The sequence below is a fragment of the Eleutherodactylus coqui genome, chromosome 3 (assembly GCF_035609145.1).
Source record: "Eleutherodactylus coqui strain aEleCoq1 chromosome 3, aEleCoq1.hap1, whole genome shotgun sequence".
Taxonomy (NCBI): Eukaryota; Metazoa; Chordata; class Amphibia; order Anura; family Eleutherodactylidae; genus Eleutherodactylus; species Eleutherodactylus coqui.
Window position 1 is genome coordinate 174,663,994 of NC_089839.1, and position 23,540 is coordinate 174,687,533.

General features: G+C 43.4%; 1 protein-coding gene across 1 annotated transcript in view; it reads right to left on the minus strand.

Annotated features, from left to right (window-relative positions):
- Positions 1-2,081: 2,081 nt before the first annotated feature.
- DENND6A (DENN domain containing 6A) overlaps positions 2,082-23,540 on the minus strand; it is a 65,417-nt gene continuing 43,958 nt past the window's right edge. The window contains exons 15-20 of the mRNA XM_066596568.1: positions 19,976-20,065; positions 17,234-17,287; positions 17,043-17,152; positions 13,539-13,641; positions 12,050-12,124; positions 2,082-9,952 (exon numbers count right to left, since the gene is read on the minus strand). Coding sequence (XP_066452665.1) covers positions 9,821-9,952; positions 12,050-12,124; positions 13,539-13,641; positions 17,043-17,152; positions 17,234-17,287; positions 19,976-20,065 — 564 coding nt within the window. The 3' untranslated portion in view covers positions 2,082-9,820. The remainder of the gene's footprint in view (positions 9,953-12,049; positions 12,125-13,538; positions 13,642-17,042; positions 17,153-17,233; positions 17,288-19,975; positions 20,066-23,540) is intronic.

Here is a 23,540-nt window from a genome sequence, read left to right on the forward strand (position 1 = left end):
TTCCAACATCAGAGCTGTACAGCCTTAAATCATAATGTCTTCAGAGGTCAGACAGTGGATTGGAAAGGGTTAAAGTCAAAGGCGCTCTTTGTACATGTTCATCATTCTGGCCAACAGACGAGGGTTCTGAAATGGGAATCTGCTCTACTAACTCAGAATTCCTTACCAGGGTATTTGAAAATGGGAGAATGAAAAATAGCAGATAGATGATATTATTCAGCCTGCGATGATACAATAATACTTACTGGTCGTCGATGTAATGCCTCGAATACGGAATGCTGTACTGGCTTTGTGACAATAGTTGGACATACACTTTAGACGGCTGTCAGATTAACAGCCATGTCTCCCAACTTCTCTTATCCCTGTAATGTGAAGAACTGCAAGACTTGCTCACATATACTGACCGCAGACAGGATAGGGATCTCCAACACACAGCAGGACTATAAGATCCCCGGGACATTCACATGTTCCACGTCCAATGTTGTGTACCTGATCATGTGCGGTAAGTGTCCTGTTGGGGGGCTTTAGGTCGGGGAAACAGGACAAAAACTGAGAGCCAGGATGAGATCTCATCACCACTCAATTTGAGATGGAAAGACTGAATTACCTGTGGCAAAACATTTTTGCGATCACGGACACAGCATAGAGCTGATGAGGGTTATCATACTGAAGGGCAACTTCAAATCACAGCGTCACAGAAGAATTTGGGAGTAAAAGTTTATAGAAATTTTTGATATCCTCAAGAATGGAATGAACCTCAGCCCGGGATTCTTGCATAAGTGGGGAACATGAAGGAGCTCAAGACAGGTGTCCCCCTTCCAATCATTTTTTGTTTTTCCAATAAAAAAAAAAAAAAAAATCAGAAATTGATTGTAAGAATGTTTCCATCCAATAGGTGGTGCTGTTGAGGTAGTATTTCTATCTTTATATGTGTGAATCAGTGATAAGAGACATCATAAAACTGTGGCATTCCTCAGCTCCATGGACTGATTTGGCATTTGTCTCTCTGCTCAGACTGTCTTGGGTTTTTTTAAGTCTCAAATTTCTGTGAGAACATTTATTTAGATCAAGAGGATCTCTGCATCTGTAGGTTATAATTATGTGCCATCCAAACTAGTTTCATTCATAAGCCCGACAAATGGGGCGAGATATCCCCAAAAGCTCGCTGTAACATCATGTATTTTTGTTAGCCATTAAAAGCTATCATATCTACAAGATTGCTTGGTTTCTCTTACTAAGAACAATCACACTCCCGACTTCTCCATACACATGTACACTTGTCTTTTCCAAGTGTGCATTTGTTGTCAACAGCAACAGCGGAGTAAACGTGCGTTTAGACTGAACGATTATCATTCTAAAAATTGTTCGAATGAACAAAAGTGAATAATGTTTCAGCTTAAACACAAGCCAATGATTGGACAACGAACGAGAATCACGCGTTCCAATTAGTTGTTCAGTTTGAGCTGGCATAAAAATCATCGGCTCATTGCCTTTTCATTGCGAAGTTCACAATTCTCAATGATGATTTGCCCATCTAAAGAGGCTGCCCGAGCGCGAATGAGCTGGGGATGACATTACCAGCTTGTTTGCTTGGGCAAACGAGAATCATAGTTTCATTAGCTGTTGCCAGACACCTCTGGTTACCTCTTAAGAGCAGAGGATCTAGTATCTTGAAATCCATTGATCTGATCCTTCCTTCCCCTGACATCTGCCATGAGGGGCAAGTCGAAACACCACCATTCGTTAGTCCGCATTCTCTACCGTTGGCTTTGACCAACATTCATCTAATGTGTATTGACCACATGTAGATCACTTGAATAGGGCTGTGTGGTAGATCCCAGACAGTGAACGTCCAAAAACACAAAATTAGGAGGAAATAAACCCAATGCACCCCAGTCCCAAAGTTAGCACGATTGGTGGGAGTCCAAGAGGTCAGAACCCACTGATCATAATGTTATGGCATTTCCTAGTCATAACATTCATAGATGAGAATACACCTTGCTAGAAGTGGCAATAGTGTACACAGCCGTACATAAAAAACAACCATAAATCTAACTCATTATAAAAAGTCAACTCACAAATCAAATATAAAAGGGATGTTTTTATTTAGTTTTTAGAAAAATACACATTCTTAAATGCAGTGGCCAGGTTAGCTTCAGTGCATGTAACATGCTTTTCTAGTTTACCATACAGTGTTATAGCAGACAATCTGTTAAAAAATATTTCCGAAACAGGTTACACCCCGAGACAGCCAATACATCACCCCCCTATTTCATCCATGTATTTATAATGCACTAGGAATGAAAAACATTCAGGTTTAGTGATACGTTCAATAAAATAGACATTTGTTAGGAAAGAGTTGCTGAAAGCAGCATATTGCATACAAATTGTCGGAATACAAAATAGTAATTACAATAGAAAATGTAACAACTCAGAACTGTGCTAAGGCATCACTGAGAGCAACTGAAAGGAGAAGACCTTGTTCTCATCAAGATAAAAAAGAACTGGAAATAAGCAATGTGATAAGAGGTTACCAGCAATTTTAAAAATGTGATAAAAATACACACACAAAAAAAAGCTAAAAACACTCCACATCAGGGGTCTAGTGGGCCAAATTATAATTCATTCAATCCAAAACAGCTAAGAGAGAATTTTTTTTCACACCAATATAATTTTCAGAATGTGTACCATTTGAGGGGTGCCTCTTTAAGGGTGTATTTACACGGGAGATACCGGTAACACGCAAGTTCTATGCAAATATTTTCAATGGCTTAATTTACATGAGCGATTTTTCGCTCGCACCGATAGTGGGTGATCATAAAATTGCAGCATGCCCTATTTTTGGGTGATTCTGCTTCAAGAATTACGCATTGTTGCCTATAGCAATGCAAAAAAAATTGCATCGAACTCCCATGCCATACGATTGGTATGCGATGCAATTTTCTCCATTTCAGCGATTGGAGCAATATGCATGGAAATCACATTATGCTGCCATGTGAATCGCATGTTTTTTACCCAGAAGCCTGAAAATCACAGGTGCAATATAGGATAGAGTTTCTCCGACCTAAAATCGCACTTTCCCGTGTAAATACAGCCGAAAAAGGGCCTGGCTGCTGCGGCTCTACTAGCTGCAGCAAGGCCTCTAAATCCCATTCCAGCTCTTCTATTTGGGTCACAGTGCTGTACATTTGTCAAGTGAGTGGTCGCCACCACTTGCTGTCAGTGGGTGATATCAGACTAGACTGACTTGAGTGGTGGGGACCGCCCACTTGACACAGTCGGGAGTGGAATCTACGCAGCCAGCCCCCTCACACGAGGACATGAAAGGTCCTCTTTAAATAACAAACACTGCGATCCTATGATGATCACAGCCTTGTCAGACACATTTACAAGCTCCAACTCATAGAATTTGTTCAGAGATGCCATAGACATTTGGTTTCAGCGAATCGTAGACTGCTCATACACGTATGATAGCTGTCGACTCATTCAGTCGACAGCTGTCTAGCGCAACACTGTCATACTTGTGCACACATGGCCAAGGATGCATCTGCCCTGAATGCAGAGTGGGGTGAAAACTGATGCCAGAGCAGCTTATCTCCTCAAGATTAAAAAGGATCAGACTGTCCAACTTCCTGATGGTTATCTCCCCCAAAATCTGCCATCAGGAGGCCACCATACACATTAGATGATTGATTGGCTACCGTAGACCCACCAAATTTGGCAAGTTCTACCAATAGAAATCTAATGTATATAGTTAGCCTACGTCCTCATACTCATATACTGCGCTGTATTATAGCCCCATCAAGTTGTACGGAACCGTAAAACAGCACTCAAGTCTATGTTGCCATAATACACCCCAGTATGCCTCAGATTTCACAGAGACTTTTTCTGTCGATCGTGTATGGAATCCAACAACAAGGTATAATTTTGGTATTGCGGTATAATATAATCACATGAATGATGACGCTTCAGATCACGGAAGCTATGCTTCTAGAAGAGAATATCGCTCATAAAATGGTTCCATACCAAGTGTCTATGGCTCCCATAGCCATATACTGGTGTTAAGGAGCCCAATGATTATGGGGCTGGCCACACATTCCCACAATCTTTGCTGCCAGCTGGCCATACTGAATTTTTATTACTCTAAGGCCAAAGGCACGCGGCCGTAATGCGAGATACATCCCAGAAACTCAGGCGCAATGGACATCAGAAAGCCCATGTATACACTCCTTGCATACTGCATGTCCTATACTTGTACATGAAAACGGACAAGAATAGGACATGCTATGATTCTTATGCTCCATTTGTCTGCATGTGAATAGCCTCATAGGCTATAATGGGGCCGTGTGCTGTCCGTGGAATATACGGACAGCACATCACCCAAAATTACAGCCATGCGTCTTTGGCCTTATAGGGGGGTTTGTCACTTACTTCCCTTATCTCCTATCCTCAGAGCTGTACTGGGCCATTTCTGGCAGTCCCATAGAGTTGAATGGAGTTGCAGCGGACATGTGGGACCGCTACTATGTTCAAACAAAAGGACACCCTAGTTCTCGCAACTGGCGAGTACCCCACGTGATCAGACCAATAACTCTGATTTCCAGGATAGAGGATAAGTGTAAAACTTCATACAACCCCTTTAAACTAGCCTTACACATGGAATTTTCCCCACGGATGATCCTATGACTACAGTGAGCAGCAGAACATCCAGGTATCTAATGTTTATGTTGCGTTTTACATTTCTTTTAAGCCTAAATATACAAAAACTTTGATGTTACATTACTTCAACTACGCAAAGTAAGCATAAAACAGTGACGCCTATAGGTTATGAAGTGGTACTACAAAAACTGGCAGAACGGTTCTAGATTTGTTCATAACGATTCTATAAATATTGTTCTGTGCCTTTAATGTATCTGCAGAAATAATCTACAAAATTAAAAGAAAAATGAACAAATCACTCGAGAAGACGTTTATTAGTAATATACATAAAACCCATCTGCTGGGAGGGATTTTCAGATTAAAAAGACCACAGAAATTGGAGTAAAATTTAGAAATTCATATAAAAAAAGGTCAATCACTTGATATGTGCTGAGTAAACGATAAAGTCCCATAATCTGTATCAATATGAATTATTTAGGATTAAAAGGAGTATTCCAGCCAGTAACATTCATCACCAATATGGTAGGTGGTTAGATTTTTTGGGGGTGATCCCAAACCCTTTTCCCCCCCAGCTAGCACATATATGGTGGCTTTCTCCATATCTCCTATAGAGTTGTACAGAGCCTCAGTTAACAGTGTGATTGGATACTCTTTTCTTACAATTATTGGGGGTCTCAGCAGTTAGACCCTTGCCGACCTAACCACCTATAACAATGGACAAATGACAAATGTTATAATCCAGAATACCCCTCTAGGGCACACAAAGTGGAAAATCCGCGTCAAAATCTGCATCAAAAAACTTGTCAAAATCTGCACTAATGGTATGGATTTTGTCCCGAATTCAGCTGTCGATCCTGCAGAAGCTCCTCTCACCTCCAAATACTGTCAGCAATAAGAGCGCAGCGCACCCAGTAACCACTACTGAGCACCGATGCTGGTCAGGTGATACGTAAATAGCATTACCTGACTAGCAACGGCGCTCAGTAGGGACTGGCACATGATGGTGTGCTCAGTGGGGGTAAGAGGAGCTTGTGCAGAATCCGCAGTTAAATTAGAGTCAAAATTCACACCAATGGTACGAATTTTGATACGTAAATGCTGCAGATTTATGCCAAGGAAAATCCACAACATTTCTGCTGTGTGTGAACGTCCCTTTGAAGAGAATTGGTCTGAGAACAATAAGCTCACAGGACAGGGGCCGCTTTTTATACTCGCTTGCCTCCCTATTCCCTTTCTGTCCACTCAGAAAGCAGCCGCCAGGCCCATGCCTCAGGCTCATCTCTGCATGCAGTGCACGCACACACACACACTTAGAGAACGGAGTGCGCACGCAAGTGCACTGAATGCAGAGAGGAGTCTGATGCAAGGGCCAAGCGGTGGCTTCCAGGCAGACAATGGAGGGAACAGGGAGGTAGGAGAGTATCAAAAGCACAACCCCGGACTCAGCGCCCCCTGTCCTGTGAGCCCATACACTTAGTTTATGTCGCTCATACGATGTGATGGGTTCCCTTTAACAACTACACCTCTTCTGAATACATGGTTGACGAGTGGTAGTCACTAGAGTCTTCCCTTATTCAGGCCGATAAAGCACCATCATAGTGATTGCTTGTCACAAGGAAACTGTACAAAATTTGTGCAAAGATCCCTCATATATTGTATAAATTCAGAAAGTTAACACTTACGATATGCTGGGATTACCCATCCAGTATAATCCATGTGCTGTGCGTAGTTCTGCCTATCACATTATAGCAGATGTGGTCTGCAAACATGCAATACAGCGTTTCAAGGACATATTTGCTGTAATGCCATAGGCATTTAATCAGTTACCCCTGCACAATGCTGGCGGTGTCCCATTTATTGTATGTGCAGGGAAGCTTTATAAAAAATACCCCTCCCCCACCCCCCCCACCAACCCAACTTTTTGAATATTTTACAGTTGAAATTGACTTGAAATCTCAAGAGCTTTGTGGGTATTCTCCTCAGCTATACGGGGGGTTACATGCTGGGGCAGATGTACTAATCCTGTCTACTTGTTGGTGTAAATTTAGACCAGGTGGTCCAAAATATGTGCTGCAGTTATCACAGTGCCTAATGGTGGATGAGAAGTTTGGCGGCACATCTTTAAACAGTTTTGTCTCATTTTTTGACATCCTATTGGTTGGCTTAGAGAAATATTTAGCTGACCAGCCCACTGTGTGCCCATTGGATGCGGGGGGAAAATAATATTCAGTCCAGCATCCAAATAGACTTTATTGTAGGCTTTATCGATTCCTTATTAAAAACAGGTCTAAAACGTGATTGGATTATATATCAGAAATGCGCCAAATTTTGCATGCCCGTTTTAGTGATCCTAGGGCTAACAGCGCTCAGACATCGATGAGGACAGGCGATCAATGTCATGAGAAATCCCATTTATATAGGTTTAGCTCACACGTGGAGTAATGCAAGAATATTTCCTACTATACAAATGGAAAAAAACAGGAAACTTAGAAGAAATGGCTGTGTATGCACTCTTCCTAATGAGTATCCCAAAGACAAAAAAATTCTAATGCCTGTTGAGTTGGGGCTTCACTGTGCCATGTAAAGCCAAGATTAAGGGGGCTTTCCTAGACTAATATATTGATGACCTATCCTCCAATGGCAGACACCTGTCGATCAGCTGTTTGAAGTGCCAGTCCTGGGAGTGCTGATGTCACTTCAATGTATACCGAACACAGCACTGTAAGTTGTATTGTGGCTGTGCCTGGTATAACAGCTCAGAACATTCACAGGTGTGAGAAGAGGCTGCAGTGCTTTCCCCAGGAGTCGTTGCCTCTTTTCTCAGCTAATTGGTATAAGTGATCCCAAGCAGAGAACCCTCAAGGATGAGGTAATGTACCTATCTGAAGGATAAGGCATCCATATTACAGTCCAGGAAAACTCCTTTAATAATCATCATCATCTAAGCCCCCACAATGCACTGCTCTATGAGAACAGGTAACTACTGTATCCTAATTCTAGCAGTGTATTCCCTATGTATATTGCATATCCCTGTATTACATCTGGCGCACTAAAGATCCAAAACAAAGAAAATGTTCATCTTCATTGTTTTATACATTGCCCTGATCATATGGATTAGTATAAAAGTCCTTCTACGCGGGCAGAGAGCTTGTTCGCCCAACAAACAGGGCATGTAAAGGGACTAATGATCCAAGCTCGTTCGTTGGCAGATCATTCAGATTCAGCAAACATAGAAGCACTTGCTGATCGGCTGTACATGTGAACAGGGCGATGTACAGACGGCCTATGGGGACCATAAATAGTAGTTATGCTTCTTGGCCCCTGTGAGGGACAATGAAACGAGCGCCGATTGACATGCGTGTTGATTGCCGTTTGTTACACTGAGCCAATGTAACCGGACTTTTAGGTAAAGCTGCGTGTTTTGTGTAGTGCTGCAATGATTAGGTTTTAAAAAGTCATATTTCAGATGGAATTGCATCCCTCTGATACTTGCCACAAGTTTGTAAACCTAGGTGGATAAAAAAAAAAACCACTAACTTATTGCAGTAAGACCCTACATCCCGCTATGGGCAGGGGTCTCACTGTACGGTAAAATGTGCTCCTAAAACACCATAAATTACATGTTACCTGCAGGTACTTCCCAGTCAAATCCTAACAGAATGTTAAGAGTTAAGACGATTCTAAATCAGTGCTACCTGCAGAAAACGTTAATTAGCATAATTACAAATTGTAACAGTCAGCATTCTGCAAATCATTTCTCTATGGTTTGTGGCAGATCTTACCTGTATACAAAACAAACGTCTAGGGATTCTCCAGGACTGTACTGTGGGAGACCTATCCTAAGGACAGGTCTCCCAATCAGTTGCTGGAGGTCCGTAGCTTGAGATGCCTTGCGATCAACTGATCATTGGGCCTGCTGTTAGTACAGGACAGTGCTGGAAGCAGATAGCGCTATCTGTATTGCAATGGTCCAGATTGGTACTGCATGCACAGCTCCCAATGAATTGAACTGTCTGTAGTATGGCCTGTAGTACCATACTAGGCCTCTGTAATGTTGACAGCACTATCTGCTTTCAGCGCTGTCTGTACTGGCAAGCAGGTCTAGCGGTCAGCTGATCATTAGGCATCCTGAGCGGTAAACCACCTGATCAACTATTGATGACCTATTCTAAGGACAGGTCATCAATAGTAAAAGTTGCAGGCAACCCTTTTAATCCAACTGTCTTAAAGAGGACCTAACAGCACTCACCTTCCCCATGAAATAACAATGCTGGAGCACCATTTTTTTTAGAACAATAACCGGTTGTTCCTCTGTTAATCCTCGTATATAAATGGACAACTGAGTTTCAACATTTCCCTTTTATCAATGTCCAATACGGTTAAATCAGTGCTGATGTGTCAAACTATACAAGAACACACTCCACTGATAAAAGGAAAGTTGTCAATTTATTTATATACTGTATATTTCCCGGAGGAATAATAGGAGGAGCAGCACTACGCAGAGTTCTCAGAAAAGTTGCTCTAGAATTATTTCAATAGGGAATGCAAATAATCATTAGAACAGACATGTCAGGAGAGCGGACAAGTCTTCTTTAATGGAGGCCAGTATTTTTTGGGCGTCTAGTCATAATGCATAGTATGTGCCCATGCTCTTCTATGTGACTAAAGGCACTACTTATGATAGAACCGACTATCAGGATTAGATTTTAGCTTAATTTACATGTAAAAATAGACGTTTTTACCCCAAGATCAGGAAATTCAGTAATGGATAGGTGAAAAAAAAACAAAAAACCTAAAATAAAAGCGTACATGGATTTTGTCTGCCACATACAGATATCAGATCCTCCTGAGGGTCAGAATAATTAATTGCATAAGACTGATAACAAAGCTCTGGTTTTCCTCCTTGGAAAAAGGAGGATTTCAATGGTTTCATGATCCATATTTCATTAATGCTCCAAATATCCAACATGGTTACGCTTTCCTCTATGTCCATAAGTGTGTAGCACATTCTAAAAAGAGACCAGATATGGATTCTAGGTAGGTAGTCCTCCAGCTTCACCCCTGCAGGCTCTGCACAGCACTGACCTATGGAGGTGACAGAAGTAAAGTATGTGCGTGCGTACATTGCTGTTAGCGTCTTACTGCCTTGACCCCACATGGCTCATGAGCTGCTGGTTTTCACCAAGATCTCTTGCAAGTCTTCGGGAAGTTCCTGAATGATGGTGTCCACCTGTCCTTGTAGCTTCTGTAAGGTGTCTGCACTTACAGGAAGGTGTTCTCTTTGTGCCAGAGCCTGTCAACAGCAAAACCCATTAGCTCCAGGTTTACAAGGTAAATGATCCCTAAAGTACATTTAAGATCAACTTCTACACTATTATGTACTGCCGGCCCTGCAATGCAGAAATCGCTTTTTTTCCTGCCCTAGTTTCTCCAGAGTTAGATACCAGGGCTGTGATGCAGTGATTCACACTCAGCCATCCCCATGGTCCCAGGGCTGGATATCACAGAGGCGGAAGGTGGGAATATTTCTTTATACAGGTTACTGGGTGTATCGTACCTCAGCAGTCATGTTATGGAGTAAGAAGGTCAGAAGAACCCCTAAGATCTCCCAATACAAGACCGGAAGAAATTAAAAGCTATCCCATAACACATATCATCTTGTCAGCTGTCCTGTTTTAGTAAACACTTGCATTCCTTAATATACAATTCCAGATAGTCTTTTCTTAAAATTCAGCATTCCCCCATTATTCATCCTGGAAAATTTTGCATAAACTGACAACTGGACATTACCACTCCCTTTATGAATAGTGCGTGTCCCTACACAACACACACCGATTAGGCCGTACTGGGACAATTCATTTAAAAGGCAATAGTTGGCAGTTAGTTGCCAATGTATTCAAAGATTTCCAGGAAGATTAACAGAGGTACAGCACCATGCAGAGTTCTAAGAAAACGGAGGAATTATTTTATGTTCTCTACTGCTCTTTAGCTGTGCCAAGATGAGCCACTCCTTTGGATGCTAGGTGAGAGCAGCTTCAAATTATATTTCTGCACATCCAAGTGGAAATATGTATCAAGTGGGGTACCACAAGGCTCTGTCCTAGGCCTAGTGCTATTCAACATTTTTTTTTTACATGATCTGGGCAACCACATCTGGGGAAGAAGAATGAAAAAAAAAAAACATACAGAATGTGAGAAATTGGGCTAAGCAGCAGCACATGTCAAAAAGACTTGGGTATACTAATAGATCATAGACTGAACATGAGTCAACAATGTGATGCAGCAGCCAAAAAGGCAAACACAATTCTGGGATGTATTAAGAGAAGCAAAGAGTCTAGATCACGTGAGCTTACACTCCCCCCTCTACTCTTCCTTCGTCAGACCTCATCTGGAATACTGTGTCCAGTTCTGGGCACCCCACTTTAAAAAAAAAAAAAAAAAGACAGACAAACTGAAGCAAGTTCAGAGAAGAGTTACCAAGATAGTGAGCGGTCTGCAAATCATGTCCTATGAGGAACGGTTAAAGGATTTGGGAATGTTTAACTTGCAAAAAAGAAGGCTGGGAGGATATTTAATAGCGGTCTACAAATATCTGAAGGGCTGTCAAAGTGCAGAGGGATCAGCCCTATTCTCATTTGCACAAGGAAAGACTAGAAGCAATGGGATGAAACTGAAAGGGAGGAGACACAGATTAGATATTAGAGAAAAAAAAACAACAACTTTCTGACAGTGAGGGTGATCAGTGAGTGGAACAGGTTACCACAGGAGGTGATGAGTTCTCCTTCAATGGAAGTCTTCAAACAAAGGCTGGACAAATATCTGGGATGAGTTAGTGAATCCTGCACTGAGCAGGAGGGGTTGGACCCGATGATCCTGGAGGTCCCTTCCAACTCTTCCATTCTATGATTCTGGTACCCTGTGTGCTCTGTACAAAACCCTTGTCTTGTAAAAACACACAGGGGAGAAAAAACACACTCTTGCTTTTGCATGAGGAAAGAAAAAAAACTTATGATCTCTTGACATAGTGTCTGAAACACACTTTATCCCTTTAGTTTCCTTGTCTGTCCCCTTTTTTCTGTTCTTTGTTTTTTTAGTGTCTGTCTAGTCCCCGGTGTGTGCCGAGTTATAGGTAGTGTGTCACACTTTATTTTAAATGAAAATTTGTAATAAAAGTTATATTTTAATAACACTATAAATAAATTCATCAATTTTTGGGTGCTTTTCAGTGAATTTTGTACTACCAATCTGATGCGTTTTAAGTATTGCACTCACAGGGTAAAGAATTATCTGATGGATTCACTGATACCTTGTGCTGCTCATTTAGTTGTCCCTGTAAAAAGAAGAAAACTAAAAGATCTCAAGCTAACACAGTGCAGTGACAAATACTCACCAGTTTATTTTTAAGCTTTAACACCAAATCTACAGACTCCACTTCAGTGTGTTTCTGAACCCAGATAAGCAAGTCCTAAAAAGTAAAGACACAAAGCAATGACGACTTAACCCCCATCAGCAACGCAAATTATTCATAGAATTCAATTTAGACCCAGAATTCCAATAACCCTCATAAAGCCACCAATAGAAGAGACCTCATAATGCATAATCTAGCTAATGATAGGCTTGTTAAGGCCCATTTAGACAACGAATATCGCTCAAAGCCATCTTTTAAACGATAATCATTGTGTGTAACTGCACACACATCGTGCACTGTTCGTTAAGCCATCGCTCATCGTTGTCTTTCAGCATGCTAAAAGACAACGATGGGCCTTATCAGGGATCCATGGTGGGATACACGGGGCATGCACAGTACACTTGCTGCCAACACGCAATCTCTGCCGGCATCACAAACGCCGGTAAAACACTGTGGGGACACCTGCAGTTTTTACTGGACACGAGGCCTAAATTTGCTGAATGATAAATCTACCAAATGTTAAGGCTGTCTAGTCTACGTTTAGACCACATATTAGTTGGCTTAGTTTAGACCAAAAATTCCATCAAGATTTTATGTAATTTTCCAAAATTTAAGACAATTTTTGGTGCAGCTTAGGCCACACCTTTTTTCAGGTAAGCCAAAAGTGTCTAAAAACACATAATAAATACGGTTCAAAGCACATAGGACAGTTTACTGACAGAAAGCGGTCGTATTTTGACTAGTAAATCTGTCTCTATGAGTTCAGAGTTCTGGAGGTTACACAAGCAGGAGATAAACACCAGGAGCACGGTCTTAAAGGGGTTGTCTCGCGCCGAAACTGATTTTTTTTTTCCAATAGCCCCCCCCGTTCGGCGCGAGACAAACCCGATGCATGTGTTGAAAAAAAAACAAAAACGGATAGTACTTACCCGAATCCCCGCGCTCCGGTGACTTCTTACTTACCTTGCGAAGATGGCCGCCGGGATCGTCACCCTCGGTGGACCGCAGGTCTTCTGTGCGGTCCATTGCCGATTCCAGCCTCCTGATTGGCTGGAATCGGCACACGTGACGGGGCGGAGCTACGAGGAGCAGCTCTCCAGCACGAGCAGCCCCATTCAACACGGAGAAGACTGGACTGCGCAAGCGCGTCTAATCGGGCGATTAGACGCTGAAAATTAGACGGCACCATGGAGACGAGGACGCTAGCAACGGAACAGGTAAGTGAATAACTTCTGTATGGCTCATAATTAATGCACAATGTACATTACAAAGTGCATTAATATGGCCATACAGAAGTGTATACCCCAACTTTGTTTCGCGGGACAGCCCCTTTAAGACTGTAAAGTATATGTAAGGCTTGCTTACCGAGACATTCCAGCTACAAACACTACATTAATGAGTTAATCTTACTATATGTAAACCACTTACACCTATGTTTAAAGACCTCTTTAAGGGAGTCAGATGAAATTACCTCATTACAAAGTGCTTCTAGTTGAAGAGCCTCGAGTTTCTGCATCATTTCTTTTCTGCGCGCTCGGAACCATCCATCAAAGTTGGGTGATCTCAAAAAATTTCTTCATGATGAGATGAAAAAAAAAAAAAAGAGAGAAACAGATACAAGAATTCTCATGTCAGGCACTTTTCTCATGGATTGTTAAAGCAGGTCAGTAGCACTCTGATGTAAAGCTACAAGGTGTTAATACTCAGGAACTACAGACTATTGGAGTGAGAGTGCAGCTTCATCCAGATGAAGACCCCAACAACCTGTACTAAAGCTGCTATGTAAACGGTTGGCATTATAGCTGGAAGGGAAGTTCTGATGTTGATTTGAAGATTACTTGGGGTGGCTTTGCAGAAGACAACTACTCTGAGAAAAGTTGCTTGATAATGCGAATGCAAACAAATGTAAACCCAGCCACCAACCAGGTGACCGAGCAAGAATTCGTTCACTAGTTTCTTTGTTTCAGCTTATCTAAAAATAGTCGCTGGTTGATTAATTATTGTCTGGTGTAAATAGGTAATTGTTGTCTTTCAAAGACGAACCAACAACTGGCAACCTGGGACAGTTTAGCCACATTTACATGGGACGATTATCGGGCAAACAATGCCCGACACTCGTCCCTGTGTGTACTCGCTCCCGTGCTGCTGTACAGGAGCGAGTATCACTGGCTCACTCACAGAGCGGCAAGCAGGAGGCCAGGGCAGCTGGAGATCTCGCTCCTCACTCTCCCCCACCCATCTCCATTCACATTAAGAGTAGCCATTCAGTACTGAACGGCTGCTGTTTACACTGAACGATCATCATTCAGGATTTTATGCAGCTTAAAATCCTGAACAATGATTGTTCAGTGTAAACAGCAGCCGTTCAGTACTGAATGGCCACTGCTAAAGTGAGTAGAGAGGGGCGGGGGAGAGAGAGGAGAGAAATCTCCTCCAGCCGCCCCCCTGTGAGCCAATGATACTCGCTCCTGTGCAACATCACAAGAGTGAGTACATGCGGGGATGAGTGTCAGGCATCATTTGTCTGACAGTAGGCCCATATAAATGGGACTTTTGTTTTGGACGTTTTGATATATAATTTGTGTAGTTTTGGATTATAGGGCACATACGGTGATGGTTTTGGTGGGTGTCAGAGGTGGGTCATTTTCTTTTTAATATATTTGCATTTTATTCTGTAATTTTTATTTTTGTAACTTTTTCTCTTTACAATTATGTCCAGTATGATGTTATATAAGACCTCTGGGGGTCATTCATATTGTCTTATTTTTTCTTATTTCACACTTTTCCATTGTAGCGGGTGCATCCATAGTATCTCCGGGTCAAATAGCTGAAGTAATACTTCCACTCTTTAGTACATAGCACTCATTGAGCACTATGTTGCCTGGAAAGAAGGCGGCAGAAGTTGTTAAAAACTGCTTCTCCTCCAGGTCCTCAGCAAGGTCTGACAGCTGAGGACCTGACCTGCTCCTGCTTGATTGCAGAAGCTTTAATCCCATGCCATACTTTTACTATTGGCCGGGATTAACCCCTTAATGACGCAGCCCCTTTTTCTTTTTCCACTTTCGTTTTTTCCTCACCCCTTCAAAAAAAATCGTAACTCCTTTATTTATCCATCGACGTCGCTGTATGAGGGCTTGTTTTTTGCGGGATGAGTTGTATTTTTCAATGGTGCTATTTAAAGTACCATATAATGTACTGAAAAACTTTTTAAAAAGTCTAAGTGGAGTAAAATGAAAAAAAAACAAAAACGACATTTCGCCATCTTTTAGTGCGTCTTGCTTCTACGGCACACAAACGGCAGCAAAAGCGACATGATAACTTTATTCTATGGGTCGGTACGATTACTACGATACCAAACTTGTATAGGTATTTTCTTACTATACTACTTTTTTTTTTCAAAATCATTTAATTTTTTTCAATTATTTTCTGCCGTTGTCTTCTGCGAGCAATAACTTTTTTATTTTTCCGTCTACGTAGTTGAGCAAGGGCTCATTTTTTGCGGGATCTTCTGTAGTTTCCGATAGTATCAATTTGGAGTACACACGACTTTTTGATTGCTTTTTATTGCGTTTTTTCTGGGAGACAGGGTAACTAAAAAAGTGCATTTCTGGCTTCATTTATTTATTTTTTTTGGACGACGTTCACCGTGTGGGAAAAATAATGTGCTACCTTGATAGTTCGGACTTTAACGGACGTGGTGATACCAAATACATATTTTTATTTTATAATTTAGATTTTTTAATAGTAGATATGGCAAAAGGGGGGTGATTTAAACTTTTATAACTTTTTCTTTTTTTTTTTTTACAATTACAAAAAAAACTATTGATTTTTTTTATTACTTTACTTTGAAGTCCCCCTGGGGGACTTTAACATGCGATGCTTTGATTGCTCCTGCAGTATGACGTAATGCTAAAGCATTACGTCATACTGCAATTTAACAGGCAGTCTATCAAGCCACCCCACAGGGATGGCTTGATAGGCAGTCTGGTAAGGCAGCCCTGGGGCCTTTCATTAGGCCCCTGGCTGCCATGACACCTGCACGGCTCCCCCGATCTCACCGCGAGGGGGCCGTGCGGGACCCCCGAACGATGTTCGGGAGATTTAAATGCTGCTGTCAGAATTGACAGCGGCATTTAAATGGTTAATAGCCGTGATCGGTCGAACGGCCGATAGCGGCTATTGCACGCGGGTGTCAGCTGTTATAAACAGCTGACACCCGCACTGCATGAAGAGAGGTTGCCACGCAACCTCTCTTCATACATGCCCCTTCGCTCCATGACGTACAGGTACGTCATGGAGCGGGAAGGGGTTAAAGCCCAGGACCAAGTGCAGGAAAATTTACAGTGCTTGGTCCTGAAAGGGTTAATGTATTAATACATGACTGTCTCTTGGCCTATATGAAAGTCAAGGACAAAAGTGGGGATTATGTGATGAGCCATGTTGCAGCCACTTTAGTTAACCACTTAGTGGGTGCTAATGAGCCCTTTAAGATGCTCAATGTACAATGATGTATCTTACATACGGGATAAATGTGACAGGTTCGCTTTAAATATGGATCAGATTTCTGACACAAAAACAAAAAATCTCTGCTCTGTGGTTTGACAGATGGCATCATGAATAGGTCAGTGCTCCGCCATTCCCGTGGGATCACTCCATGTATAAAGCAATCTGCTGACTTGTGAGCGCAAATAACTTGCTGAAAGGAAGAGCGATTGAATATCTGCTTTATGTACGAGTGTCACTTATCTAATAAAGGGCAACAGATGGCCAGGTTAATCGACATGGGGCACGTGTCATCGCTACGTACTCTGCACTGGCAAGACTATGCCCGAGGGTATGGGAGCTGCCATTCAGAGAGATGGTGCTGAAGATGAATCATTATCAAGTGTGTAACGGGAATACTGGGGCTACCAATGATGGAAATAAACATCAATTTCCCCCAAATTTTGGCATACAAAAGGACAACAATGACCACCTGTACAGGCCTATCCAGTCTCCTTTTAACCGAGAGGTAAGCTGAGGTCCTGTCTTCTCCAACGTCTTCATGAACTCCTCCTGACTGAAAGGTTTAAGCTGTGGAGGACTCTACCGAGAGAATTCATGGAGCCAACGGTGAAACATCCAGCCAAAGAACTCCATAGGCATTCTAACAGATGGCATACTAACCTTCCATGCAGAGATGCTCTTCAGCAGCGGCATCAGGCTGGCTACATACCGCTCCTATAGACAGATAACAAAGGTTAAAAGGGGCACATAGAATTGTTCATTGCTGGATGTATATGTTCAGTGGAACGCATTTACTAACATAGATGGGTGCTGTAATTATTGACTTCTTCTAGGAGATTTTTATCTTAAGCGGTATTCCCAAAATAGACTTTCATTGCCACAGAATGCATGATAGAAGTCTGATCTGTGGGCGTATCAGTGCTGAGATCCCCACCGGTCCTGAGAACTGGGGTCACATGTCGCCCTCTTCTCCTCACTGCAGCCCCTGGAATGGAGTTGTGGCTAAGAATGAGTAGTGACTCTCTTTTAATTTCACTAGGGATGAAGGAAATAGTTGAGTACAAGCACTTGGCCATCTCCAGCAGACCCATAGAAGATGAATGGAGTGACACTATGCATACCCAGCCACAACTCCATTATTCAATGTCCTTTTCACTGCTGGGGGGTTGAAGTGGGTGTCCATTAAGCCTGTGAGAAGGAGTGGATGACTTGACACCCCCGTCCCTCCCCTACTCCCACGTTATGATCGGTGGAGGTCTCAGCAGTAAGATCCCCACTAATTAGACTTTTATCACCTATCCTAAGGACAAGTGATAAATTTAATTTTGACAATAGCTTTTTAACCGTTGCTGGAAGTTGTGTAGCCGTTACCAGCCTTCCATTCACAGGCTCCATGCAGTGAGAATGATTCACCCCCTTCCTTCAAGAGCGCTACGCCAAATCTCACTGAGCTCTTTTCCGAGTCACATAAGCAGTTATATTTGTATTTATCCACTCAGGACTTTTGTCATGTAACGACCAATGTGACCCAGAGGGGAGGAGGGCCAAGTGAAATCTGGCATAGCATGCCGAAAGTGAAGAGGAGGGAGGGGGGGGGGGGAATACTCTTCACTGAACTGAGCCTGGGGACAAAAGACTATTATTACCAGCTACACAACTTTCAGCGGGGATTAAGATGAATATCTCACGCAACTCAATTACAGTACACAATGCTGACAAAAGTATTGGGACACACTGGTAGGTGATGAAATTTTATTTCTCAATACAGTGTTTGGCCGCCTTTGGCCTCGATGACTGCCTAGGCCTCTTTCCACCAAATTCTGATTTGTGGAGGGATTTGCCTCTGTTCCTCGTGGAGAGCTTCAGATAGTGATGTGGGGGATGACGGGTATGTTGGGCACAAATACGGCATTCTAGTTTGTCCCAAGGCTGCTTGATAGGATTGAGATCCGGACTTTGGGCTGGCCAATGAAGTTTGCACACGTTTTGCTCCTCAAACCAAGCCTCAACAATGTGTGCTGTAGGATATGGTGCTCGGACATGTTGGTAGAAATACAGAGCTGTACCAAAGTTTAGCCACAGGGTAGGTAATGCTAAATTGCTCTCCAGCCAACTGCCAAACCCAAGTGCAGCCATCAGATCGGAAGATGGTGTACCTTGATTCAGTTGACCACAACACTTGTTTCCAGCCATTTACAATCCAAGCACCACTGCAGGCGCCTCTGTGCAGCTGTTCGGCCATGGTAACCCTTCATTTGCGGTTCCCTACGGATGGTTCTGGTACTAATGTGAGACCTCCTGAGTGAGGGCAGATGATGTGCATGACGCCTTTATAGCTCGTACAAGGCTTTGTTGTCCAAGTTCTATCCGTTTACAACAGAACTGCACACACACCAGATGGTTCCTATTTCCAAATAACATTGCCAACAGTGAACTTTGGAGATTCAAAAGTGCAGCGATGTCCTATACTGATTGGTTGATAAGATGACATCCCACCACTATTCCCCATTGGAAGTCTGTCGACTCTACACCTACTGGCATTCTGATGGTTTCAGTACTCGGATATGCCTGTGTGACGCTCTCCTTTATACCGAATGCTCACACATCCAATTGACATATCCCCTTCGTCTGACATCATAGGGTTGGTGGCAATGTTTTGTCGTTATATATTACGAGATGAATACGGCCCATTAGTCAGTGGTAAACACTTAAGAGATGTAATACAATAAGCAGAAAAAGTACAACATTAAAGGGGTTTTCCAGGCATAAATACTAATGATTCACCTATCAATAGTTGATCAGGCGGCGGACGTCGCTCGGGACCCCGACCAATCAGCTGTGTGGGTGCATGCTGTCAGCGCCGCAATAACACAGAGGTCGGAGCAGAAGCCTCCACGCGGATCTGTTGTGTAGTGGTCAGCTATTGTAAGTGCAGGCATACCTCTCATTATAATAGATGGGAGCCATGCTTGCAGTTACAAGCGCTGGCCACTACATGGGAGGTCGGCGCGGAGGTTTCCACTCAGACCTCTGTGCATTTGGAGCGGAAGTCTCTGCACCAACCTCCCCTGTAGGGGCCAACACTTGTAAGTGTAGGCATGGCTCCCATTGATTTCAATCAGAGCTGTGCCTGCACTTAAAAGTGCCAGCCACTACACAGAGGTCCGCACAGAGGTCCGCACGGAGGCTTCTACTCCGGCCTCTGTTATTGCGGCGCTGACAGCATGTGCCCGTACAGCTGATCGGTCGGGGTCCCGAGTGGCAGATCCCAGCTGATCAACTATTGATGACCTAACCTGATGATAGGTCATCAATAGTATTTATGCCTGGAAAACCCCTTTAAAGTAAAAAGAGAACCCAAAGTCATGAGAGGCCAGATAGTCCGGAATCTCCGGCACATACCAGAGGAATAATGAAGCTCTGAGTCAGCTCTAAGAAGTGACGTCTGAGAATAGCGTTCTGTGCTTCTGAGGGTCGTTTCTGTTGAATTCCCTAAAACAAGGAGTCAAAACAAGATGATCAGAATCTATGAAATGTAATATACATAATGTAATATATAATATCAAGTATATCACCATATAAAAACACTGATTAGTTAACTAGAAACCTCATGACCAAGCTGACGACCAAACGCAATTAGACAGACAGTACTAGATGTCGTCCTCTGCTGCTTTTGTGCTGTGCAGGGAGACTGAGTGTTGTAAAGGCACTTTATGGGGGTGCGAGTTGTGGATTATGGTGCAATTTGTGCAAAATTAATCAAGATGGAGCAATTTCCACCATACAATTGGCAGCACTCAGTGCATACGGATTGCACTTGTACACCAGAGCTGTTTGCAAATAATAGGGGTAGTGAAGAGTTGTTTTGCTATATCCTTTTGATACATCAGAGACACTTGGGGGTCCTATTTATAAACCCCCTGCACCATAGCTTTTCTAACACATACAATAAAAAAGTGTCAGGAGACATGCGAGGGCGTCAGGGTATTGTGTGCCTTGGTACCATTTTTCACCCATCCCAGATTCATCCACAAGGTGTACACCCTGTTGGACAATCTGGTGCATCAAAGAAAGTTGCATATGTGCAGTTTTTCAAACGATCCAGTATTAATGAATTACCCCAATGTATTAAGGTGTGTGTTTCTAGTGACAAAGCAAGGCAACAGAAAGAAAAACTAATTTTCCGCTGTTATCTCAGCTGCTGTGCCATAGGTAGAACACAGCCACAAACTCCAATATGGGTTAAAGCGATATTCCCATCTAAGACATTTCTAGCACATCCGCAGGATATGCAATAAGTGTCTGACCGATGCAGATCTCACCTCCAGGACAGACATCTGATGCCAGAACCTGGGTCCCCTGACTCCATCCCTACTCACTATAGTGACTGCTGGTGGCCTACATTACAGAAACAGCAAAACTGGCTTCCACAAAAGTGAGTGGAAGTTCCAGAAACTGAGTAGAACTGCAAGTTCAGCCATTTCCATAGTCCCTGCCACTTCTGGCTGCAGGGAAGACGCTGACATTCCCATCTCAGCCATTTGTGGTTGAGAAAGGAATACGCATTAAAAGGGGTTGTCCGGGACGCTTACTACTTATGACCTAGCCTTAGGATAGGTAATTAATTGTTGATAAGCAGAGGTCCCCTGCTCAGGATCACCACCGAGTAGCTGTTCGTTAACCCACTGTCCGTGTGGACAGCACTGGAGGAAGATAGCACTATCAACATTGCATCAGCCTGGATTTGTACTCATGCGTAGCTCCACTGAATTGAATGGGAGATGTGCCTGTAGTACCGATCTTGGCCACTGCAATACAAACAGCGCTATCTGCACTGACAGCTGGTCTGGTGCACAGAGATTCTAAACGGTGGACCTCCGTGGATCAACTATTAATGAACTATCCTGAGGATAGGTCATCAATAGTAAAAGTCGTGGCAAACCCCTTTAAGTTTATTTTATTGTTATAAGCTCTAACTCAAATATGAGAGGTGGTGAACTTTTTAAGTCACATGACCCTCTGATTGCCCAGAGTTAGCACTACTCCTTATGGTCCCTTTACACGGGACGAGCCGTCGGGCTTATGATGGCCAGCAGCTCCTCCCAGTGATTCTCGCGCTTGCGCTGTTACACAGGAGCGAGTATCGCTGGCTTTGCTGCCAATATGAAGGCAGGGAGGGCCACGGGGGGTTCTTTTCCTTGTCAAAGGGACCATGCAGTAAAAAGAAAAAAAAATTGCATTTGGAGTGTACAGAAGTTTTGATCCAGAAATAATTCTGCATTGGGAACCTATCACCAGCACTTCCCATCTATAACAGGAGTACCGTGATCAAAGTGATATCAATAGACTACAGACTGTGTCCTTTGCATGTGACTTTAAGGTGGAAATACTCTATAAAAGGAATAGCTACAGATGCAATTACCCCGGGGACAATGGCGTGCCGTATGCGCTGTGTCTGCTCCATCCATTACACAGCGCTCTACACAATGCTCCTGCAGACTGTATTCTCTGCCCTAAACAAACATGTAAGACGCCTGGCAGAATCATGACAGTCAGTGATCACTGGTGCCAGTCTCCCATTCAGGATGTGACAGCGCCCTTCTGCTTCATTGCACAACCAGTCACTTTTACTTCTGTTAGGACTGTGCATGAGAGGGGAAGATCGCTCATATTAGCAGCGAAGCTGTGATTAAGTAAGATCCTTCCTCTGCTTCTTGGCTTTATAAGCGACGGTTATTCTGTTACAGCAAACAATGACTGATTGTATCTAGAGAGATGTGAGGACTCTTCACTGCACAAATACTGTAGAAGTGTCTCTATGAACAATACTTACTGGAAGTCTATTAGCCAGAACAGGGAGCTGCTGCAAAAAGAGCGACTGCCTCCGGGAGAACTAGGCGCACGCTGAGTTCACACAGGGCGGATTTGCCACGGCAAATCCGCCCGCGGCCGCTAATCTCGGGATTAGCCAGCCATGTGGACGAGATTTCTCAGAAATCTCGTCCACACGGGACGGCCAATCCGCTGCGGTAAGTCAGGCTGGAACCGCGGCGTATGCAGCATGTCTGTTTATCTTTTCTTTCCGCCGCGGCTGCGCTCTCCTCTATGGGAGCGCCGGCCGCAACAGAAAAGCAAGCGGCCGGGCCACTTCAAAGCCGCCGCGGGTTTTTCCGCGGCGGTTCTCCCGGCGGAAATCTCGCGTTTTTTGCTGCGTCCAAGCTGCGGGATTTCCAGCGGGAATACGCCCCGTGTGAACCCAGCCTTACAAAATTAAAAAGGTGATGCATGGACTTAACGAGTTACAAATGTGATAAAAGCTACAAATGTGGTTAAAAAAATATATATATAGCCCAATATGTCTACTCTGTACTCACAATAGCGCTATAAGATCCTGTGGTCCGATTGTTCTTTGTTTATATGCGGACTCCATGTGACCACTGCGGCCAATCAGTGACAATGATCATATGGCCTTACTACTGCCATCACTGCTCTGTGATGGAAGCCATGATGCCAGGAGTATGACAGTAAAGGCTGCAGTCATCAGTAATAGGAAATGTCACTGCTGGCCGCATATAAACAGAGACGGGCGGAGGACACTAGTAGCGCTGGTTACGCAAGTTCTCCATTTATTTTCAATGAGAATGCCAGAGATAGCCAAGCGGCAAGCGATTGGGTATTTCCGTCAGCCCCATTGAAATAAGCGCAGTGCCGACCATTCATGCTCAGCCTGCGCTCCTTTCATTCAGACGTCACTGCAAGCGATGAAGCGACCCTGCATAGACCAATAGAGGGGGACACAGGTCCTCCATTTTCTAGATCAGCCTGGGTCTCAGGAGGGGAGACCCTCACTGATTAGCAAATTATAACCTGTCTTGTGGTCAGGGAATAACTTGCAATTCTGGTAAAACCCCTTTAAGTGTACGTCCACATGTTACGGAGTTTCAGTAGCAAGAGATCCGCTGTGGAC